The sequence below is a fragment of the Dreissena polymorpha genome, chromosome 9 (assembly GCF_020536995.1).
Source record: "Dreissena polymorpha isolate Duluth1 chromosome 9, UMN_Dpol_1.0, whole genome shotgun sequence".
NCBI lineage: Eukaryota > Metazoa > Mollusca > Bivalvia > Myida > Dreissenidae > Dreissena > Dreissena polymorpha.
In genome coordinates, this window is record NC_068363.1 from 46,292,846 (window position 1) to 46,316,642 (window position 23,797).

A 23,797-nucleotide genomic window follows, 5' to 3' on the forward strand; every position below is an offset into this window, starting at 1 on the left:
AGATTCCGACATTTTCTTTGTAGTTATCACATAGGGGGATCCAAGGAGGGGGGGGGGTGTGGACATGGCGTACGCCTCCGCCCCCCCCCCCCAAAATCGCCAAAGTAAAGTCAATTCATTTATTCATTTGAGGTTTCAACTAGATCTAGATCACCTATTTAAACTTCGTTTTCTTCTTTTTCGTACACAACATTTCTCACTAATCACAGACAAACGCTAAATGTTTTAACATTAGACTCTGTCGCCCGGTTTTTCAAGTCGAACTTTGCGATTCTGATGTTTCCCTCTTTGGTGAAAGTACATAAGGCGTGACATGCTCGAGAAGTGGTTGTCAAAGACTTAAAAATCACTAAAATCGTGGAGCTTAAGGGTGGGTGGGGGGGGGGGGGGCTTGGCTCCCATGGATCCCCTAGCAGGACTTTGCCCTGCACCCACCAGCAAATCTTTCAATATCCCGCCCCCCCCCCCCCACCAACCAGAAATCCTGGATTAGCCCCTAGTTATCATTTTTTTGAGTAAACAGCAATACTGTGATTTATGAAATATATACGCGAATAAGTTATGTCCTTCCTCAATTTCTTATCCTTTATTGCTTTACGAATCCTACATCTTGTTATGTAATACATAATTGACAAAAACTTCTTCGAAGTATAAAGACAGTGTTTGTGTTGATCACATTATGTCAATTATACTGATAATAATGATGACGATGATGGTGATGATTATGATACTGGTGATGATGAAGAAGATAATAATTACGATATTGATGTTTATAAAAAATGATGCTACTGTTTATGCTCCTGTTGCCGATGATGATGTCGATGATGATGACTATACGGAAAAGAATGATTGAGGATGAAGGTAAAAATATTATCGCTAGCAACAAACGTCCAACGCACTATGCTACTGAACATTTCAGTTAGATTGGCATATAGGAGTACTATGCACACGTTTCAATTAATAACAATCTACGAGTAATGAAACGCTTAATGGAGCGTGTCATAGGGTTCGTGGAAACATCAAACCAAGTTAAAAAATACCAAACAAAATGTTTTTTATTTTCATTAACACATCAAAAACATTGGCCATTGTATACTATACACGATTGTTTTAACCCTTGAATAAGTACGATAACTCACTAAAATCGTTAAAAAAACACACCATATTTTTCCTTTAATATAAAACATCGTTAAGAGAATATTATTAAATGTAGCAGAAATGAACAAAAAATAATTAACCTTGACTATCAAAACGCTTTAAAGACAGCAGAAACATCGGAGTCGGTAAGGTGACTGGACAAAAACACCTTTTTACACGCCTCATTATTTGCAGATGGCATTTAAGTCGTGAGTCGTGTAGGCAATATGCAATATGCGGGCGTGGTGCTATTTAGTAACGACCACGTGTTATTACGTTTGATCTCGGTTTTGTGTTGTTAATCATTCAGTTGCTCTTCAGCCACGAATGCAGGACAAGGGTAATACTAATGAAGCGAAGTTTCCTCTTGGAGAAGAGAATATGCGACCCGATATGGAAGCGTTTTTTCTTCGATGCGAAGAGCAGTTGCGGGCGAACTCAAACCCGCATACGAACGGTCAATGCCAGATATGGTGTGGTTGCACCAACCGGCGGTACGGTCAGTTCCGCTACAGGGACCCCCGGAAGCCCCCTGACAGTAGGCACAAGACGCGCGGGGCGCACCGAATGGCTTTATTGGTGGCTTACCGGACCCTGGACGTGTCTCCGACGCTGCAGGCGTCACATCTGTGCAACCGGCCCCTCTGCATCAACCCCGCCCACCTGGTATTTGAAAGGCGGACGATAAATGATCAGAGGCAGGTCTGCTTCAAAGCAAAAACATGCACAGGGCATGTCGACAGAGGGACGAGGCAACCAAACTGCAGGGTTGACATCAGTGCCGCTCCGATGCGACACCATTAATATAAATATGGAATTGAGAACTCATATATTTATATTGATGGTAACGGACCGAAGCTTCTGCAGAAGCTCAAAACGGCCCTTTTTAGGGTCATGCACATTTTTCGAAAGACTTATGTAACATATTGTCAATATATACTAGTGGCACATATAAGCCTCAGTTCGGTAGGGTATTTGCATTCATACATAAGATACACACACGCTCGTATGGGTCGTATGGTTAATACGACATTCGCTTTTTTCCGAATTAATTACTTGTTAACATGGCGTGCACACGCGCTAAAAAGCAAATGGAAAGTGCATTCTTTCGCCATGATTTTGGGAAGCCCGAGTAGCAGTATTAAGTAGTAACGGTGAAACTTCACTAGGCTATTTTACATGCAAAATAACACTCCGCGCGGAGTTGTCGTTCTTACAATCACATACAATATCTGCCATTACAAGAAAATCCGTCCAGCTATATCTGCCATTACAAGAAAATCCTTCCAGCTATGGAATGATTTTATTTTTTCTTAATATTTATTAGATATAAAGTAGAAGTATTTATTTTAATATTTGGAAAATAGTGTTTAAGTTTAGGTTAATAATACAAAAACTATTTACCGAAAAAAAGTAAAATAACGTTAAATAAAGTGTACCACGTGCTCGGCTATCATCTAGTGGATCTACTTTAAAATTGAGCAAATTGTTTCTTGGACAAAGCTTTTGTCAAAGCTAATTTTTCTGTTTAAAAATTTAATTCACAAACATATTAACCGTATTGATATGTATTCTATTAAAATATTTTCTGAAAGAAACACGTTTATGGGCTGATAAATTATGTGAATGTCAACATTTTATTCGCTTTATTATACTTGAATAGTGTAGTGAATTGAGGAAAGTGATACAAAACATGTACATGAAATGTTTCGGCACCATTATCCAAATGTTGTTTGATACTTTAATAGACCAGTTTCACAATACGAACACTGTTGCTATTATTAGATATCACGTGACGAGTCGAATCTCAGAACGAGGCGGAACGTGACAACTTTCTTTTCCTATGTTATGCGAATGGTTGAGAATATCGATCATTATAGAGCAGTTGACTGTAATGTTTTACATACGGGACGGTTATAACATTATTACAGTATGTGTTAAGTCAATAAATTGATAAATACGTCTTAAATAAAAATTATAACAACCATAATAATAATTCAACGACATTCTATCTAGTACAAATAGTGAATATTAAAAAAAAATCATCTTTATACAAATACGAATAACCCATTAACACATCAGAGTAAAGGTGGTCTGAAGACCTAACATCGATAATTGCTCAAAACAAAGATATATAAAAGCCGCAAAATAAAATAAGTAGTATTTAATTATTTGATTATAATTCTCAAAGGTATGGGTGTGTTGGTGTGCGCTATTTTTCATAAACTGTCGAACGTGTAAGCGGTGTTGAATCAACCATAAGACAAAGCACTATAAACGCGAAGTACATGACACTATTTAAATTGTATGTTAATTTTCTTTTACATTAAATAAAATGTATTTTAGAGTGAATGAAAATATTGAAGAATTATTATAACCAAGTGAAACAAACGGATGTGGTGGAAATTGAACTGTCTTAACATGTATAATGAAATTTCTTTATAAGAGATTATGGTGAAAATGTATAGCATTTTATATCAAAATGTTTAACCCCGTTGTGGTTAAACGAAAATGCTTGTTTTAATTATGTTGTTCCGTACGGTATCCGGACATTCGTTCACACGGACAATCGTTCCTACGCTAATTTTGACACGGCGTACATTCGCTCGAATATTGTATTTAACAAACCGGACAATATTATTTTGACCGCCCGGACATTCGTTCCTATGTTATAGCGTAACTTTCTGTTTTGTGGCAAAAAAGCATTGTATTGTGCTTATATGCTATAAAGGTTCTTGTTGTAGCTTTTGTTATTTGACAGTCCGGACATTGGTTCCTACAACTAAATGCAAAACTAAACACAAAGCAACATTCCGAGCAAAGCTTATCTTCTTTGATTATCCTATTCAATTAACCAATCTTGTTTAGCCGATTCAGAATAAGCCAGCCAATATGATTTTAATTGATTAGTTGACTAATAAATTAACTGACTGACATTTTGTCGACGATGCATTTAACGCAACTTGTGAGCTCTAAGCCGATTAAAAACAGTTTGTCGATTATATAACTTTAATAAAGCAAACTGTGAAAACAATATGTATGTTGAATAATGGCCCATTCCTTAAAATTCACTTCCAACATATAACTTCTAACGAACAATCGCGGTCGGTCTGTGGGTCATTCGTACTCAAAGAAACACATGTGTGTGATACTCGATTTTCTAAACAATTTCTTTATTGTGCAATAGTGCTCGTATTTGAACTCAATATTTTAAATCAATTATTTTAACGATGATTAAAAAAATGATTAGCAACAGGCTTTTCATGTAATAAAGAACTGATTTGTACAGAATTGGAACTCTGGTGATTGTATACATTTATATATATATATATGGGTTTACATGATTAGAAATGCAAAAGTCTCTGATATTTCTAATTTAGAAATTTAGTTTACCTACAATTGTCTTTCACAAAAAGCCTCTTCGATGCCTTTCTTAGGCAAACCATCATAATTATAAGTTTAATAAAGAACAACATATCAACTTCTAATGCGGTTCTAATTGTTTTATTCCGTTCAGTTTTGTTTCACTTATTCTAGTAAATATAAATAAGGAACGAATGTAATTGCTTACAATAATGAATGAACTATTGTCAGGGCTGTCAATTTAATTCATGAACTAATGTCCGGGCTGTCAAAATAACGTTGGAACGAATGTCCGGATTGGGGAAAAAAAATGTGCAAACGATTGTCCGGGATGAAAAAAAACTTAGGAACGAATGTCCTTATTGTCAAAATTAGCGTAGGAACGATTGACCGTGGGAACGAATGTCCGGGAATCGTTTCGTACACTACCGTACACTCTTCATAGGACTACGTAATGACGGAGTTTAATTTTACCGGTAACCGTTGAATACGTTAAATGTTTAGCATTAATTTGTTAAAATATAAAAAATGTATGGGTATTTATCACTTCATTATAACGATTAAACTGCTAATATCTATACAGTATTTAGTTTCTGACAATCTGTTTGGCAAAAATAACTTTCAATTTTTACAAAATCTTACATATCTAATTAAAGCAACAGTTGAGTATTTGGCTTTAAACAACTCTTAGAAATAACTATGCAATACCACTACCACGAGAAGACACGGGGGTATCATAAATTATGTGGAAATGACCAGACATCCGCAACGTGTGGTTTATGACACTTTGCTGTTATTTAATATATGTCGGCACAGTATCTGATCATAACGAGATAATGGGTTTGTGCTGAACAAAGGGGCGATTAAACAACAGATATAACAATAAACAAGATTATTGATAGATCTTTGATTAAACACCGTGATAAAAAGGCTCAAACTAACAGTGTCAAAATTTGTGCAAACGTAAATAAAAACAAGTACTTTAATCAAGAAAATGTATTGACACTTAAAATGGTAAGTATATCTTTACTGACGATGTCATCTTGTGTTGACAATATCGTAACGTCAAAAGCGTGATGGTTTGAAATTAGATGCGGCATTGCGTGGTATTATAAACGGCATCACGTTTCGCCTCGTTCTGGATTTCTGCGAGTCACGTGACTTCGCGCTATTATCGTTTTTGGCTTATTGTGAAAAGGGTCTATTAAGTTCATAACGACCAAGATATTTTAGTAGTACGTCAATACCAATATTGGTTGTTGATTCCAAATTTGTGTCTATGTGTCGAATGAGCAAATATAAAGATTGGAAGCTGCACCAGCAGGAGATAAATCCTATTTTAGAATGTTGCAAAGGAACCAATATCCTCAACCCCCGCGCAGAGACTTGACTGGAACCAGCATAGCTGTATGTGAGAGCAAGGAACGACAACTCTGCGTGGAGATTGCAATGTCCTAACAGTGAGACATACAACGAAAAAGACTCGATGTAATAATATCGTCTGTCGGCTTTCGCGTTTTTTACACGGCGTTACAGTAATTTTTAATTTAACCATTTATTATCAATATCCCCTTTTTGTCTCCCCTGTTTTTTGAAAACGCGAGAGTCGACAGGCGATATTATTCCAGCGATATTTGAACAGTACAAATATCGCGTGTCGCTTCGTATATCGCGCAAAATATCGTGTGTCGTTTTGAGTATCGCGCGAAATATCGAGTATAACTTCGTGTGTCGTGTGTCGCGGTCTGAAATTAGACCGCGATACACGAGATTCGAATAATATGGAGTCAAGATTGGATTTAAATGTGGCCTATAAAGTCGTAACAAGCTTAAAGTTGACGACACACGAGGCACGATACATGACCACGTTCGCATGACATAGATTGAACACAATATCCCTCCATGAGTAGTTCGTGCTCTGGTTAACAAAACAATAAGACACGTGTCTCATAATGAAAGTTGAATTCACAAATTGCGATGTTGATAAGTAGGTTAAAACATTCTTTACATTAATATTGCGTTATCTTTATTTTAAGCACTCAGTAGCGATGCCAGACGAAAGTTACATCTACTGAACATGTTACCGACAAACGGTCCGACGGATAGGACATTCATTACTTATATAATTGAGCCTGGCTCTGGAAAAACGGTGTGAATTATCAATTAGTGTTCAGCAACTTAACTTGATTTTCGCTAAACAGAGACTTTCTTTTAACGAACAATACAATCAAAGGGTAAAGGTTTGTCCTTGTCATTCCTCTCTCAACTCCGTCCAACACTCTTCAAAATCTATCTTTTATATATCTACATGTGTAACGTGCTCTGTGAAAATGGGTTTTAATGCATGTGCGTAAGTATCGTCCCAGATTAGCCTGTGAAGTCTGCACAGGCTGATCTGGGACGACACTTTCAGTTGTTATGATATTTTCTGTTTAAAGAAAGTCTCTTCTTAGCAAAACTTCAGTTTCGGCGGAAAGTGTCGTACCTGATTAGACTGTGCGGACTGCACATGCTTATCTGGGACGACACTTTACGCACATGCATTAAAACCCCTTTTCACAGAGCACGGCCCAATTATATATATATAACATCATTTACACTTCCACGTGTAAATGCTGTATCACTCAATTGATTAACCGGTTACATGTGCTTACATCTTAAACGCTCTAAGAACATCTATGAAGAAGAATTCATAAGTTTTTAGTAACTTGTTTTCTTATCCACTATTGCATGAGTGTAATTCACGTGTCCTGTAAAAATTATCTTAATAAAATACTGTTTAAATCAAAGTTAATGCAACGACTTAAAACTACTAACCAGAAGTAGTTAAAATAAAATAACACTTGTTTTCCTTAAAAACAACAACATTTTACTGTTAAATAAACCTTCATGTAGGAATTTTTGGTGTAAAAAAATCCAGAGAGTCTTGTTTAAAAAGGTGTTTCAGAAATTACGTCACTCGAGACTCGTCATTAACTGCAAAATCAATTAAGCGAAAATTAAACTACGGAAAGCTGTTTATGTAATACAATTTAGTATTAGAACCATAAAGGACAAGATAAGTATGGATGCAAAGCATCAAAAGGGCGTCGGGAATTTCGGTGTAAAAGGCACTCAATGAAGTTACATGGAACAATTTCTTTCTACTTTTAATATTAATATATTGGCCGATTATTTTAAACAAAATAGAAAAAGATACTGGTATAACCATTATCTATAATTTTGTGTTATAACCCCCAAATAACCATTATTTATGATGTTGTGTTATAACCCCCAAATAACTATTATCTATGATTTTGTGTTGTAACTCCCAAAAATTTCATAGTTCACGTTATTTACATTGGTTTCCTTTTTTTACTGGCATCCGTGTGCAGTATTCATTAATGGAACAGAACTGTGTAGGTTTTAAAAAATCTGCTTCATCTTGTAAGCGTTATTTCATATTTTTCTTCATATTACTTCAAGGGGAGATGGTTCTGAACTTATTATTACGTTGCTCATTTACGATAGGGGTTGAGTACTCATTGATATAAAAACACTGTAAAAGATTGGAAAAAAATGAATGAAAACTGTAAATTGCATAAAGAAGCTGCATTTCACAATACATGTGTACTTTGAAATTCAGTAAAAGATCAGAATAGATTTATTGCTCCGATATTCATCATTTTCAATAGGGTTCGAGTAATACTGATATAAAAACACTCAACAAGTTTGGAAAGATTCAGAAATTGTGAAATCTTTTAAACAAGTGGAAATTGTTCATTTTGTCAAATTTAATAGAAAAAAATCTGGACTTATTGTCCCGATGTTTCTCATTTTAAATGAGGTACAAATGCTCATTGATATGAAGACACTGTAAGTTTGGAAAGAATCTGATGAACAAGAGTGCCAAACTGTCACAAGATACGCCCGTTCGAAGGTTTTGGACACCATGCTCAATGCTTGAAATGCACTAAGTGACCTCGAGACCTAGTTATTGACCCGGCATGACCCATTTACCTATATATCATTTAGATGTAACATCTGACTAAATTTGGTGAAGATCAGATGAAAACTGCTTCAATTAGAGAGCGGACACCATGCTAAATGCTTGAAATGCACTTTGTGACCTCGTTTCTGACCTATATTCGAACTTGACCTACTTATCATCTAGACACAACTTCTGACCAAATTAGGTGAAGATCAGATGAAAACTACTTCAATTAGAGAGCGGACACCATGCTAAATGCTTGAAATGCACTAAGTAACCTCGTGACCTAGTTTTTGACAAGGCATAACCCATATTTGAACTTGACCTACATATCATCTAGACACAACTTCTGACCAAATTTGATGAAGATCGGGTGAAAACTACTTCAATTAGACAGCGTACACCATGCTTAATCCTTGAAATGCACTAATTGACCCCGTGACCTAGTTTTTGACCCGGCATAACCCATATTTGAACTTGACATAGATATTGTCTAGACACAACATCTGACCAAGTTTGGTGAAGATCGGATGAAAACTATTTGAATTCGAGAGCGGACACTGCTGTGGACGCCGCCCGCAGCCCGTCCGCCAAGGGTGAAAGTATAATACGTCCCGTTTTTAAAAACGGACGTATAAAAATGTTGACATAATCACCTAACCAAGCAGTTTTTCACTTTTAATTTTAAATTCAAAGAGAAATCATTCTGGACGTATGGTCCGATATTGCTCATAAAGAGTTTGGGTTGGGTCCTAATTGATAAAAAAACCTGTGCAAGTTTGGGAACAATCGGATGAAAATTTTGGACTTCGAACAACGATTTCAAAATTTCTCAAATTCCAAGGAAGATAACTATGGACGTAATGGTCGGATAATGCTAAAGGGCCCATACCACCTGGTTACGTGTCGCGCTTCGCGCTCTATATGTGGTTCTTAAAAAAAACTCCGAGGAGTGCTTGACTCTCGGGAAACGGGTTGCTGGGACACAGCTCCTCCTTGATTAGCGGCTGCTTCTTTTATCGCAACTCATTGTTACAATCAATAATACGTGTCGCGCTTCGCGCTCGCTATGTGGTAGGGATAGTACTGAGGGCCTATGATAGACAACCATAAAAATACATGGATAATAGATGTGTTGTTTGCATTTATTTGTTAATATAAAAACACGTGTATTTTTTATAAGATATTTAAGTGATGTAAGAAATTTTAATTAACGTTGTCACCACGCGGCATCCATTAATTTTAATAAAAATTTTCAATTGTAGTAAAATGGATTTTAAAATGTCTACATAAAATAAAGCTTTATTATATTTATTAACCTGAAAAAATGTCAGCCGCAGAACTGTTCCGTTCGTGTCGGAACCCGGGATTGAACCGGCCGCCTTAAGATGATTGTTGCTTAAACAACTTCAGTCTAACGCTCTCCCAACTGAGCTATTCCGGCTGACATCATTTATGTACTGCTATTTGGTGAAGTTGTGTATAGCGATCGTTATTATATGTGTATTCATAAACTATTACATTGTACGTTTTCGTACCACTACGCCTTCCAATAAACTTGCTTGCGCAATAGGTCGTCAAATATCGTATTACATTGATTGTCCACTAAATAAGCAAATTAGAACAACCACAAAATAAATATATTTTGATTATGTTTTGTTTTTATACAAAACCAGAAAGTTTCGCATACTTGGCCAGTCCCTGTGATCTTTCCCCTGTGATCAGTTGTGGATCAGTTATTAATTAAAACAATTAGCTTTGGCAATAAATATTGTTATAAATGTAATAGGCACAAATGCAGTACTTACTTACACTAATTTACACAAAAAATCACAACTATGCAAGATATTCTTACATCAAAAATATATACATTGATCCTTAAAATAACTTCTCCTCCCATAAGCGAAAAATATGCATAACATACTGGTAGCCGCTCTCCAGAGCGACGCCAATGATAAGTAATATAAACGATAACATATGGCAGAGCTTGACCGGACGTCTATACAGAGCCTAGCCGCAAAATGGCCCTTGGGCCGTTTTGTGGGCAGCGGGCCAATTATAGACGTCAGGCCCAGCTCTGCCGTGTGCTTTTGTGTTAATATGATTCCCCCTAGCTGCTGTAACTAGATTTCTCCGAATTAAGGGTATGCAATCAGTAATGCGCTTATAAGCTTTTTCCTGTTTTTGTTTGAATGCATTCATAGACGATTTATAAGTTTCCAAAAACCTTTTGTCTTTTTTTTACTGAGATTTTCCCCGTCTTCGTGAATCTGCTTTTCACCCCTAAACTTGCGAGAATTTTTTTTTCAAATGTAAAAAAATGAAACGGCAACTTTTTAAAATTGTGAAAATTTAAGATGCAAACTTCTTAAAATTTTTAGTCCCAAACTTTTTGTTAAGTGGGAAAAAACGGCCATTCCATAAAGAGAAAAAAAGACCTGCTAAAAAGCATTCAAAATAATTGTCAATATCCAAATAATGATAACAAAGTGAAGTGGGGAATTAAAGTTCCTGAAAACCCTCCTCCCCTGTTATCTTATATCTCCTATTCTTATAGTTTGGTAAATCTAAAACTCTTATTCTGTGCACTTCGTCATAGAGATTCTGAATAGCCCTCGGTATTGACTGAAAGTTGCCCATGGAGGCTAGCATGTCGTTATACGCCCACTGGCGGGACCCCATGGTGTGCGCATGCCTTGCCGGAAGTCCCTCCGCCAGCCGCTGCCGGAAGTCCCGTTCTATGTCCGCCTCCATGTCGGCAGCGGGCGGCAAAGGGCATGAACCATCTAGGGTAGCCAGAACGAAGCGAACCTGATTGTCGAACAGAGGGAAGGGGCAGATAATCTTGCATATGCCGATGAAGGAGAGTGTCTGCAGGCGACTGTGGATGATGTGCTTGTACAGGGGAGTCACCCGTTCCTCCTCTATGGTAACTGCGCATTCCGCCGACAGGAACGGGAAACTGTATCTATATCCGGTACACAGCATTATCACGTCGACTGGTTCTTCGTCGCCATTGTTAAATACCACCGTATTGTGTGTTAATTGTTTAATTCCGGTCTTCTGATTCACGTTTTCAGGCAGAACTGTGGGTAACCGCGGCTTGTTGTGACTCAAGATAACCTGAAACAATAATAATTTTCCGGAAAAAAGCAATATATAGATTAAAAGATTATCATTTACTTATAAGTATAAAACATGCAACATCTCTTTTATAGATGTCCATGGAAAAATGTATAAATGTAATTTTATATTTCAAACGTGACCATGAATAGTATGGTTGTAACAAACATGTACATTTAATTACGTATTCAGATTAAATGCAATGTGATCCTTGTTTGTTTCAACAAAGTCACTTAAAAAAACCACAGGGCAATTTTCACACCGGTCAATCAAGGACGACACTTTTCGCCTAAAATGGATTGTCGCCAAGAAAAGATTTCATTTAAAAGAAAAAATACCATAAAAGCGGGCAGTATCGTCCCTCAATTAGCCTGTGCGGACTAATCTGGGACCACACTTAACGCACATTTATTAAGCTCCATTTTCCCAGAGCGAGACTCAGATTCTTTCAACGTGTGCGACTTTTGTTGACTTAGTTAAGTGTTAGGCCCGACATGAGTCCATAGCACGCACCTGTTGAGCGCAAGTGGCAATCTCCAGACTGATATCCTGACCGGAAGGAGCGGCACCAAGGCAGGCAACTCTCTTGCCACTGAACGCCTCCGGGCTGCGGTAGTCGTGGCTGTGAATTATCTGCCCTTGGAAAACATCCTGTCCCTCGATATTGGGTATTAAAGGCACTTCATAGTGACTGAAACGAAACGTGTGACATAGAAATCATGTTTGACGCCATAGGTGGTTAGCGTGTGGCTATGCTATTAATACGTGAAAACATCATTTTGAATGATAAATAATCATATAATAACGAAAAATTAACTTTTCTGAAAAAAAATATTTCACTATCAAATATATATATAACAAGGTATGCAACTCAAAATCAGCCCAAAACTGGGTGCATCGCTTTGAACAGCCATATCTTCATCAATTGTGCAGCGATATTCACGATCTCGGTCTTATTCAACGCAGAAATGAATTTCCTTTCTGGAAATGTTATGTATTGCAATATTTTTTACAAATGCTGGGTCAACTTTTAAAGGGATCTTTTCACGCTTTGGTAAATTGACAAAATTGAAAAAATTTGTTTCAGATTCGCAAATTTTCGTTTTAGTTATGATAATTGTGAGGAAACAGTAATACTGAACATTTACCATGGTCTTATATAGCCATTATATGCATCTTTTGACGATTTTAAAACCTAAAAATTATAAAGCGTTGCAACGCGAAACGATTGAATAATTTGGAGAGTTCTGTTTTTGTCGTTAAATTTTGTGAAACTACGAAGATTGCTTATATAAGGTATAAAATACTTCAAGTATATGTACTCGGCGGAATAGCTCAGTAGGCTAAAGCGTTTTTACTTCAGGACTCTGGCAGGACTCCAGGGGTCACTGGTTCGAAACCTTGTCCGGGCAATGTTCTTTTCCTTTTTTTAATTTTATTCTTGATTTTTTACTGGAGCTTTTACGATCCAATGTTTACATTTATCAATATAAAGGATTTAATGATTAAGTTAAAAAATGCCAAAATCTGTGAAAAGGCCCCTTTAAGAAATAACACGATACACAACTCGCATGACCCAGTTGACAGTGATCATGCAGTCTTTAAGACTGAAATCTTCACGGAGTAAAGGGCAACTTCCCTACAAAGTTCATGTAGTTCGATACCATAATTCAATAAAACGTATGAAAAAAACATTAATACCGTTCTTGTCGTTACATTATGCATCAAAACTAACTTTCCAGCGCCGTTTGAAACCTTTGTTTACATACATTTCAACTAACTGACATTTCAAACATACGAGTGATTTCATTGGTCCAATGCGGAGGTGTGTCTTTACAACTGGAGATTTCATTCATAAAGACTGCATGATCACTGTCAACTGGGTCATGCGTGTTGTGTATCGTGATATTTCTTAAAAGTTGACCCAGCATTTGTAAAAATATTGAAGACATATACATTTCCAGAAAGGAAATTCATTTCTGCGTTGAATAAGACCGAGATCGTGAAAATCGCTTCACAATTGATGAAGATATGGCTGTTCAAAGCGATGCACCCCGTTTTGGCTGATTTTGAGTTGCATACCTTGTTATATATATATTTGATAGTGAAATTATTTTTTTTTCAGAAAAGTTAATTTTTCGTTATAATATGATTATTTATCATTCAAAATGATGTTTTCACTAATTAATATCATAGCCACACGCTAACCACATATGTTTGACGCCGCAAAACATCGCGGCGTGTTCATGAGTTAATTCTGGCGAAAAGAATAACAATAGAAGCAGCAGTATACATGGGGCATCTGCTATTCCTGTGCCACATTGAAAGACGCCATTTTTATTTAAAGAAGTTTTCGTTTAGAAATCAATATTTTGTGCAAGCGTTCACAGTGTCTTCACGATTGCTTTGAAATGGAATAGCGGTGATTTGCACGATAGACATTCAGATGATAACATGCGAATGTTTACTTATGCAAAAATCTGAGGGACATGTACATGTGTTAAATATTTTTAATTCATGGGTATGAACACATCTTTGATATATGTTAAAGCACGGTTAAAATATATGATGCATTAGTTTTATTGTAAGAACCGGGTTAACTAGACAAAACAATATCCCACGAACTTATTTATATGTTTTCTAGTAAAACAGCAAATCAGAGTATGAATGTAGGCATGTATGAATGTAGGACACAATTCAAGCGTCTAATTGCATGTCAACAGAGTTCACAAGTATCAAGATACATGTAATGTGGACAAGCTATAATTTTTCTCACCCATTGCACACCATTACAGCATCGAAAATCTCGCAGTGTTGTTTACCATTCGTACAATAGGTTACATTCCACTCGGTCTTTGAATCCCTTCGCAACGGCGTTACTTGTTGTACTTTGGTATTAAACTACAATTACAATTGTAATCAATATTTATATAATATATGCATTTCATGCCAATGAATGTCTCACATTTCACAATTTTTACATACAAGAAAAAAAGATTCGAAAAACCATTTGTTTTTCCAATCAATATGGTCACACATTTCTATTAACACTAATATTTCGACATCATTCTCATCGCAACCATTAGTTTAACAAATTTCTCATTACAATCATTATTTTCACCAATATCTATTTACAATCACTTTTCCCTTACCAACAAATATCTTTCCAGACCGTAGTGGCTGCAGTATCTTTCCAGGTAGTTCTGTACGTCCGTGTGGTGCATGAACGAAGGCAGCTCCTCCGGGAAAGGGAACCCCGGGAACGCCATCACCTCCTTGGGCAGATTGGTTCTGAGCCATAAACCATGCCATTATGTATTTGAAATTGCTTGGTATAACATTTGAAGCATTTGACAAATAAATAATTTGCATATTAATAAATACGTTGAAATATAGTCAAAATTAACCATGCATTTAATTAACATCGTAAACATGGCAAGCCTGCGGGTTTGTGGTATGGTTTTGAGAACGGACGTATGAACGGATAAAAAATACATCCATACTAAAACCACTCACTGATTGCATCAAGCCATGGTGGCAGTTTCAATAAGTGCGCCCTGGTGTTTTACAACTCGTTAGGCTGTTTTGATTTTACGTTTCGGAAACTTAATATTTTGGGTTTCAAAAAATAAGTGAAACGGATATGCGAATGGTAACCAACTTTATGGCGCCGTGGCGTAGTGGATGTCATGTCCGCCTAGCGATCGGGAGGTCACGGGTTCGATCCCCGCTGTGGGAGCGTTCTTTAAGTCTCTATCATAGACAAAAAGTACTGGTTGTAGGCGCAGGAAACGGACTTGAGAGCGTTTCAATATATACATTAGGCTTTCGATGCAATCGAGCTTAAATAACTAGGTTTGAACTATCCACCTAAAAATAGTTTATTACACTGGTCTATGGTTGTCTTACCTAAGGTTCTTGTACATGCTTGATTGCACAGGAGTGCCATCTGGGTATGTTCCCACCAGGTCCGTGTAGCGCCATGTCCCGCCCACCCCCGCCTGCTGCTCCATCCCCACGGGCTCGAACCGGTCCGGTCGGGCGGAGAGGTGCCTCAACGCACACAGGCCCGCCGCGCCGCCACCTATCACCGCCACGCGCAGCCGCATCGCTCTGATAGAACGACAATAACACGATACACAAGTATATGGAAGAGTTTTTAGGTAAAAATTACATCGTTCGTGGTGAATATTTTAATTATTACTGATGCTTATTCTAATTTGCATTATGACAATTCCAACATGCTTGTTGTCTATTCGTTTATACTTGATGATTGCTGCAACATTACATCATTCATGATGAATATTTACATTATGCGTGATGTTTATTCTAACAGCTTCATGACAGTTCCATCATGCTTGTTCTCTTTCGGTTATACTTGATGATTGTTGCAACATGCTTGGTGACTATCCAATGTTTGTGTGTTCATTATTTCTGAAACCAGTCATAATCGGTTTTGCCACTAAGCGTCATTAACAACGGCAATTAGCAACAGGCAGTAAGCAGAATGCAAATTACTTTTCGGAAAAAAAGCGGAAACATCCGAATCATTTGACTAGTAAACTGAATAAGCTGAGTTAGCTCCCTTTGTTATATAATCTCCATTAAACTAAATACGTTTATAATTGTCGTGAAGACCAGTAGGCCTAAACAATGAATTGACTGCCGTGAATGTTTTTTATATTTGTAAGATGCAATTAGCACGTAAGAAATTATACATGCATTTTATTCAAGACATAACGGGGCTGATGTTTTGGAAGTGTGGCCCATCCCTAGTCCAAATAATTACAGTAGACTTGCAATATTTTTACAAATACTGTAGTTGCAATAATCCATCTCCCAGCTATTGACCCTCCGGGTCTGAGCTGTACGCATGTACTCATAAAAGCTCAGAGCATTCAAGAAGAACTACAAATACTGGGTCAACTTTTAAGCAATAACACGATACACAACTCGCGTGACCCAGTTGTGATCGATCAGACCGTTTTCATGACTGAAATCTTCACGGAGTTAAGGGCGTTTTCCCTGCAAAGTTCATTTGGAAACCTTTTATAAAGGGTTAGTTATTATGGGTATTAAAGTTAATAAAACTGAATAATGTACTTATTTAATGTCATCTTCTCAGCCCCTGTGACATTCTACGGAATCCGGATAGGGCCAAGTTGAGTGCCGCGTGTCGACCTTCGAGGTCGGCACACGACATCCTCGCGACATTCTCTCGACGCTCAATACGACGCGCGACAATATGCGACAATCAATATTTGAGTGTCGCATATCGCGCTGGGTTTTAGAAAAAAAAAATCGCAGAAAATCTTGACTGTCGACTGATTTGTCGCGCGTCGTATTGAGCGTCGAGAGAATGTCGCGAGAATGTCGTGTGTCGACCTTCGAGCGCGACACTCGACATTCTCACGACATTCTCTCGACGATCGACAAATCAGTCGACAGTCAATATGATATATCGCGACAATGTCGCCTGTCGACCTTAAAATTACACGACATTCTCTCGACGCACGACATTCTCTCGACGCTCAATACGATATATCGAGCCAATATCGCGCAATTGTCGTTTGTCGAACTAAAAAACCCCTAGGTCGACACACGACATTCTCTCGACGCTCTCTCGACGCGCGACAAATCAGTCCACAGTCAATATTTGAGTGTCGCATATCGCGCAGGGTTTTAGAAAAAAAATCACAGAAAATCTTGACTGTCGACTGATTTGTCGTGCTACGTATTAAGCGTCGAGAGAATGTCGCGAGAATGTCGTGCGTCGACCCTCGAGCGCGACACTCGACATTCTCGCGACATTCTCTCGACGCACGACAAATCAGTCGACAGCTAATATGATATATCGCGAGAATGTCGCCTGTCGACCTAAAATCACTAGGTCGACACACGACATTCTCTCGACGCTCAATACAACGCAAGAGAATGTCGTGTGTCGACCGGTGTGGGAGTAATTTTTTCATCTGCAAGCAAGGTGTTATAGTAACTTTTTCAGCTTAAGTAAAAATAGCGGCATCTAGTAGCAGCAATAAGCAGCAACTGTAGCAGAAGAAGTAGCAGCAGCAGCAGTAGCAGCAGAGCAGCAACTGCAGCAGTAGTAGCAGTAGCAGTAGTAACAGTATTAAAAGTTGTAGTAGTAGTAGTAGTAGCTGCAGTAGAAGCAGTAGCAGCATCAGTAGCAGCAGCAGCAGTAGCAGCAACAGCAGTAGCAGCAGTAGCAACAGTAGTAGCAGTAGCAGCAGTAGCAGGAGTCACAGCAGTAGCAGCAGTAGAAGGAGTAGCAGCAGTAGCAGTACTAGCAGAAGTAGCTGCCGTAGTTGTAGTAGTAGTAGTAGTAGCAGTAGTAGCAGTAGTAGTAGTAGTAGAAGTAGTAGTAGTAGTAATAGTAGTAGTAGTTGTAGTAGTAGTAGTAGTGGTAGTAGTAGTAGTAGTAGTAGTAGTAGTAGTAGTAGTAGTAGTAGTAGTTGTTGTAGTAGTAGTAGTAGTAGTAGTAGTAGTAGTAGTAGTAGTAGTAGTAGTAGTAGTAGTAGGAGTAGTAGTAGTAGTAGTAGTAGCGGTAGTGGTAGTGAGACTGGTAATAGTGGTAGTGGTAGTGGGACTGGTGGTAGTGGTAGTAGTTGTTGTAGGACGATTCACGCGCTAAACAATTCTAATTTGATTTTCGTACCCCAATTTTTTTTCGTAACCATTTTTTCCGTACCCAAATGTTTTTCGTACCCAAATTTGTTCGTACACAATTTTTTTTTCGTACCCATTTTTTTCGTACCCAAATGTTTTTCGTACCCACATTTTTTGTACCCAATTTTTTTTCGTACCCAATTTTTTTTCGTACCCATGTTTTCGTATCCATTTTTTTTCGTACCCAATTTTTTTCGTTCCCATTTTTGTTTCGTACCCAAATTTATTTTCGTACCCAATTTTTTTCGTACCCAAATTTTTTTCGTACTCAATTTTTTCGTACCCAAATGTTTTTCGTTCCCAATTTATTTCGTTCCCAATTTTATTTTTCGTACCCATTTTTTTCGCACCCAAATGTTTTTCGTTCCCAATTTTTTTCGTACCCTATTTTTTTTCGTACCCATTTTTTTTTCGTACCCCAATTATTTTTTTTAACCCAAATTTGTTCGTACCAAATTTTTTTTTTCGTTCCCATCTTTTTCGTACCCAAATGATTTTCGTACCCAATTTTTTTCGTACCCAGCAGTAGCAGCAGCAGCAACAGCAGTAGCAGCAGTAGCAGCAGTAGCAGCAGCAGGAGTAGCAGCAGCAGCAGCAGTAGCAGCAGTAGAAGCAGCAGCAGTAGCAGCAGCAGTAGCAGCAGTAGCAGCAGCAGGAGTAGCAGCAGCAGCAGCAGTAGCAGCAGCAGTAGCAGCAGTAGCAGAAGCAGCAGTAGCATCAGCAGTAGCAACAGTAGCAGGAGTGGCAGTAGTAGCAGTAGAAGTAGCAGCAGCAGTAGTAGTAGTAGTAGCAAGTAGCAGTAGTTGTAGTAGTAGTAGCAGCAGTAGCAGTAGTAGTTGTAGTAGTAGTAGTAGTAGTAGTAGTAGTAGTAGTAGTAGTAGTAGTAGTAGTTGTTGTTGTAGTAGTAGTAGTAGCAGTAGTAGTAGTAGTAGTAGTAGTAGTAGTAGCAGTAGTAGCAGCAGTACTAGTAGTAGAAGTAAAAGCAGTAGTACCGGCAGTAGTAGTAGGAGTAGAAGCAGTAGCAGCAGTAGCAGCTGTAGCAGCAGCAGCAGCAGTAGCAGCAGCAGAAGCAGATGTAGCAGTAGTTGCAGTAGTAACAGCAGTAGCAGGGGTAGCAGTAGTAGAAGCAGTAGTAGAAGTAGTAGTAGTAGCTGTAGTATTGTTAGTATTATTATTATTATTATTATTAGTAGTAGTAGTAGTAGTAGTAGTAGTAGTAGTAATAGTATAGTAGTAGTAGTAGTAGTAGTAGTAGTAGTAGTAGTAGTAGTAGTAGTAGTAGTAGCAGCAGTAGCAGCAGTAGCAACAGCAGTAGCAGCAGCAGCAGCAGTAGCAGCTGTAGCAGCAGCAATAGTAGCAGCTGTAGCAGCACTAGCCACAGAAGCAGCAATAAGAGCAGTAGAGAGTAGCAGGAGTAGCAGCAGTAGCCGCAGTCGTAGCAGTCGCAGCAGTACCAGTAGTAGCAGTAATAGCAGCAGTAGCAGGAGTAGCTGCAGTAGCAGTAGTAGCAATAGTACCAGTGGAAGCAGCAGTAGTAGTAGTAGTATCAGTAGTAGTAGTAGTAGTAGTAGTAGTAGTAGTAGTAGTAGTAGTAGTAGTAGTAGTAGTAGTAGTAGTAGTAGTACCGGTAGTAGTAGTAGTAGTAGTAGAAGTAGTAGTAGTAGTAGTAGTAGTAGTAGTAGTAGTAGTAGTAGTAGTAGTAGTAGTAGTAGTAGTAGTAGTAGTAGTAGTAGTAGTAGTAGTAGCAGCAGCAGTAGCAAATAACTGCATAAGCATTGCATGCTATGCATTTTCCAGGTTTTTCTTCAAGAGTCAATAACATGAACTGGAATTGTTATCTCTTTTAGGTATTATCTGCCTATGGCAATGTTGAGTGCGAGCTGCACATCATAATAATGATATTGGTTCTTATTCCATGAACAATGAAATCAAAGCACAATGCTCTATAATCTGTAGATTATGTAACTTTTTCAATTGTTTATCAGTCTATTAACAACCATTTATTGTAATAGCCTTACATATAGATGATACAAGTGTTGTTTATTCATAGATAAATGATTGATGGAACTTGGGAATAATTTGATCTGAAACATTTTTGAAAATTGAAAATTTTGAACCTTAATTCTGAATTTTGTCAAACATAGTTTTTTTCCGTGAATATTGGATATCATGTTTTGCGTTCATTATGTTATGGATTTTGTTGTTGTTCTGGTTTAAAATATACAAATAAATCACATGAAGAAAAGAGAAGCTTGTTGTTAAAATTGTATTTATTATTATATAATTATATAACTCAGCAAAACATTACTGCAAGAATGTTGAGTGGACACATTATTAAAATAAAAGTATCGTTCAACCCAGTACAATAAAATATGCATCATTTAAAATGGACAAATCATAAATTATTACATGTAACTGTGTCATGAATCAAAGGTAAAGAGCATTTAGACGGCTATAATCTAATTAATGCATGCGCCTAAATTGTTTTACCAGATTGCATGTTCAGACCACACAAATCAGGGAGACACTTTCCGCTTTTGTCGTATTTTTCTATGAGCGAAAATCCAGTTATGGCAGAAAGTATCGCACCTGATAAGCCTGTGCGGACTACACAGCCTAATCTGGGACAACACTATGTACATGCATTAAAATCTCTTTTTACAGAGCGAGCCTCAAGTATTTATTAAATGATTTATTAAGTCTTCTTACATGATTTTTTTTAAGAAACACTCAGAAATCTCTCAGTAAAACATGATTTATTTGATAGCAGGCGCAGGAAAATTAATTGAACTTGAAGTAAAATTATTCAGGAAATGTACATGAAGTTCCAAGCTTAACTTAACAACACTGTCATTTCAAGCAATATATCGAATAAATGTCTTGTTACTCGATAGTGTGCACGAAAATCGTCGATATTTTCTGGTATTCCCATTGAATTCGGTACTGTATGATGTTCTTGTTTTGAGAGAGTAAACTCAAAATAGTTAGTATACTGTATTCTTAAAAAACCCATCCAAACTAAAGCGCATTCCATCACTTGCCCTACCAAACATGCGTATTACAACTTCCGTTTCCAGACTAAAGTGAGCGATCGAAGTCGACCCTAGTTTACAGTACAGATGGTATAGTTTCACGGCAAACGAAGTTAAACTCCTTGTCTCTATTATAGAGCCAAAGAGGAAAAGCAGGCGGGAAAACGGGCGTGGGTGTCATACGACACTTTATACATCGACGGCAGGCCAATAAAGGATGCATAGGAGGGGCCGGATGGACTGAAGTGTGTAGTTTGGAACTGTAATGGTTTGAGTGCAGCCAAGCGAGAGGATCCGGATTTCGTTTCTTTTTTATCACAGTATGATTTAATTATTTTGTTAGAATCATGGACTGACAAATCAAGCAAAATAGAACTTGCTGGGTACGATTGAAATAACTTTTTTAGGAAATATAGACACAGGCAAGCCAAGCACAATAGTGGCGGTATAGTAATATATACGCGCAGTAGCATAACCAGTGGAATAACGGTTGTTAAAAATACTCACGACACTATAATATGGCTTAAACTAGATAAATCGTTTTTTTTAACAATAATGAAGATATAGTTATTGCAGCAGTATATATGTGGGGAAGCGAATCGCCGATGGCCAACTTGATAGATAGGGACCTGTTTGACAGTCTCGGTAGCGATATTAACCATTTTCAAGGGTTGGGCACAGTAATGTTAGCTGGGGATTTTAACGCTAGAACAGCGTGTAAATGTGATGCCATTCTTTGTGATTCATATGTATATGATATTGACCCCGAATACTATTTAGCCGATAACACGCTAGATCTACCAAGATTTTCGATGGATAAGGGAAGTAACTCTCAAGGAAATAATTTACCTGACCTATGTAAGGCCACGAGATTGAGAATCGCTAACGGGAGATTGGGCTCGGATTATAGCATTGGTAAATACACAAGTGTCATCGATTATTTGATTCTAAGTTAACATTCCTTTAATGTAGTAGATAACTTTAGTGTAAAAGAGTTTAATAATTTCAGTGATCATGCCCCGCTGTCTTTTAATCTACAAGATTTCTAATTTCTGTTTCAATTTATGACATTAATCTTCACCAACACAATTTCAATATGTGCACTGACATTATTGACCACTCTGTTGCAAATGTACGTGCCCTAAGCTTGAACTTGAAGTAACGTAATTATTGACCTTTGGTGTTCGACGACGTTAAAACGTCGCAGACACGTGATATCGATGTGTTTGTCAACATTATTGTAACTGTATATGGAATATCCGATATTTTGCAATGTCTGGTATTTAACGGAACAGGAAAAGTTCCGATTTTCAACATGTAATGAGAGCCATTAAGTTGCGGTAACAATTACTGGCATGTAACGGAGGTCATTATTCAGCACAACCTTTAAACCAATAATCCGTTCTGTTTTGGCGATAAGTTTATCACATAACTTCCCGTTTCTTGTGATGCACATACCGGAACATTTTTATAACAAACAACTTAAATGTTAACTCACCCCGTTTAATTTTATTCCGATAAAATATTCTTTCAATACATTTTCAATTTTCATGTGACGTTCTAAGTAAATTACTACAGTAACAAACGCAAAGACTACACACAACTAAACTAAGTTATACAATATTTCAGCCCTGAATTGTCTTTCCATACGGACACTGTTTAAAACGAATTGATGGATTCCTCATTTACTAGGATTCATATGCTTTCCGTCGTAAATCTTCACAAACATAAAAAACTCAACATTTTATTGTTGTCACTAACCATACTGTGCATTTGTAATCAAAAGGCTTTTAAGGTACCTTTTCACAAGTTTTTGCATGTATTGAAGTTTGCCATTCCATGCTTTATGTTGATAAATGTAAACAGTTAAAAGGTCTAGAAAAAACAAACAATTAAATTAAAGAAAGAAAAAAAAGTAACCCTCAACTGAGCTCGACCCATTGAGAAAGTCTATCGCTTAGACCACTCGGTCATCTGTGCTCATACTATGATTGTGTGTGTATGTCAGAGTTTATTTACAGCTCATATCCGAGTCTTCACGACTACATTATGTTCTGACCTACCAATACTATGATTGACGTATTTTATACTTAATATCAACAATCCTCATAGTGTTACAAAATATAATGACAACATCAGAACTCGCATGGCGCTTGTTCTCATTGATATTTATACACCTATTAAGTTTCATATTGATATCATATATAGTTTCTGAGATAAAGCCCTATCAAGTTTGGTGACAGACAGACTGACGGACAACGCCTATTCTATATCCTCTGCCTTTGGCGGGATAAAAACACTCAAACAACAACAGGTTTGTAACTTTTATGTAAATATAATTTATTTATGCTACGAACCATACTATGCATTTGTAGTCAAAAAGGGTTTAACAAGATAAAGTTTAAAACAATCTCATTGTGATAATGTTTCTATACACAGTGCAAACAGTTTTTACTCTGATGGAGGAGTTACAACATTCACCAAA

At 37.4% G+C, this 23,797-nt stretch overlaps 1 protein-coding gene across 1 annotated transcript; it reads right to left on the reverse strand.

Moving 5' to 3' along the window:
• Nucleotides 1-10,095: 10,095 nt before the first annotated feature.
• Nucleotides 10,096-23,474, reverse strand: LOC127845631 (dimethylaniline monooxygenase [N-oxide-forming] 1-like). Its single transcript, XM_052376648.1, has 6 exons — nt 22,811-23,474; nt 15,503-15,706; nt 14,746-14,884; nt 14,370-14,494; nt 12,107-12,284; nt 10,096-11,593 (listed from the first exon to the last, which is right to left on the reverse strand). Exons 2-6 carry the CDS (start codon nt 15,700-15,702, stop codon nt 10,973-10,975), a joined length of 1,263 nt encoding a protein of 420 aa, XP_052232608.1. The 5' UTR covers nt 15,703-15,706; nt 22,811-23,474; the 3' UTR covers nt 10,096-10,972.
• Between the last annotated feature and the right edge of the window lie 323 nt (nt 23,475-23,797).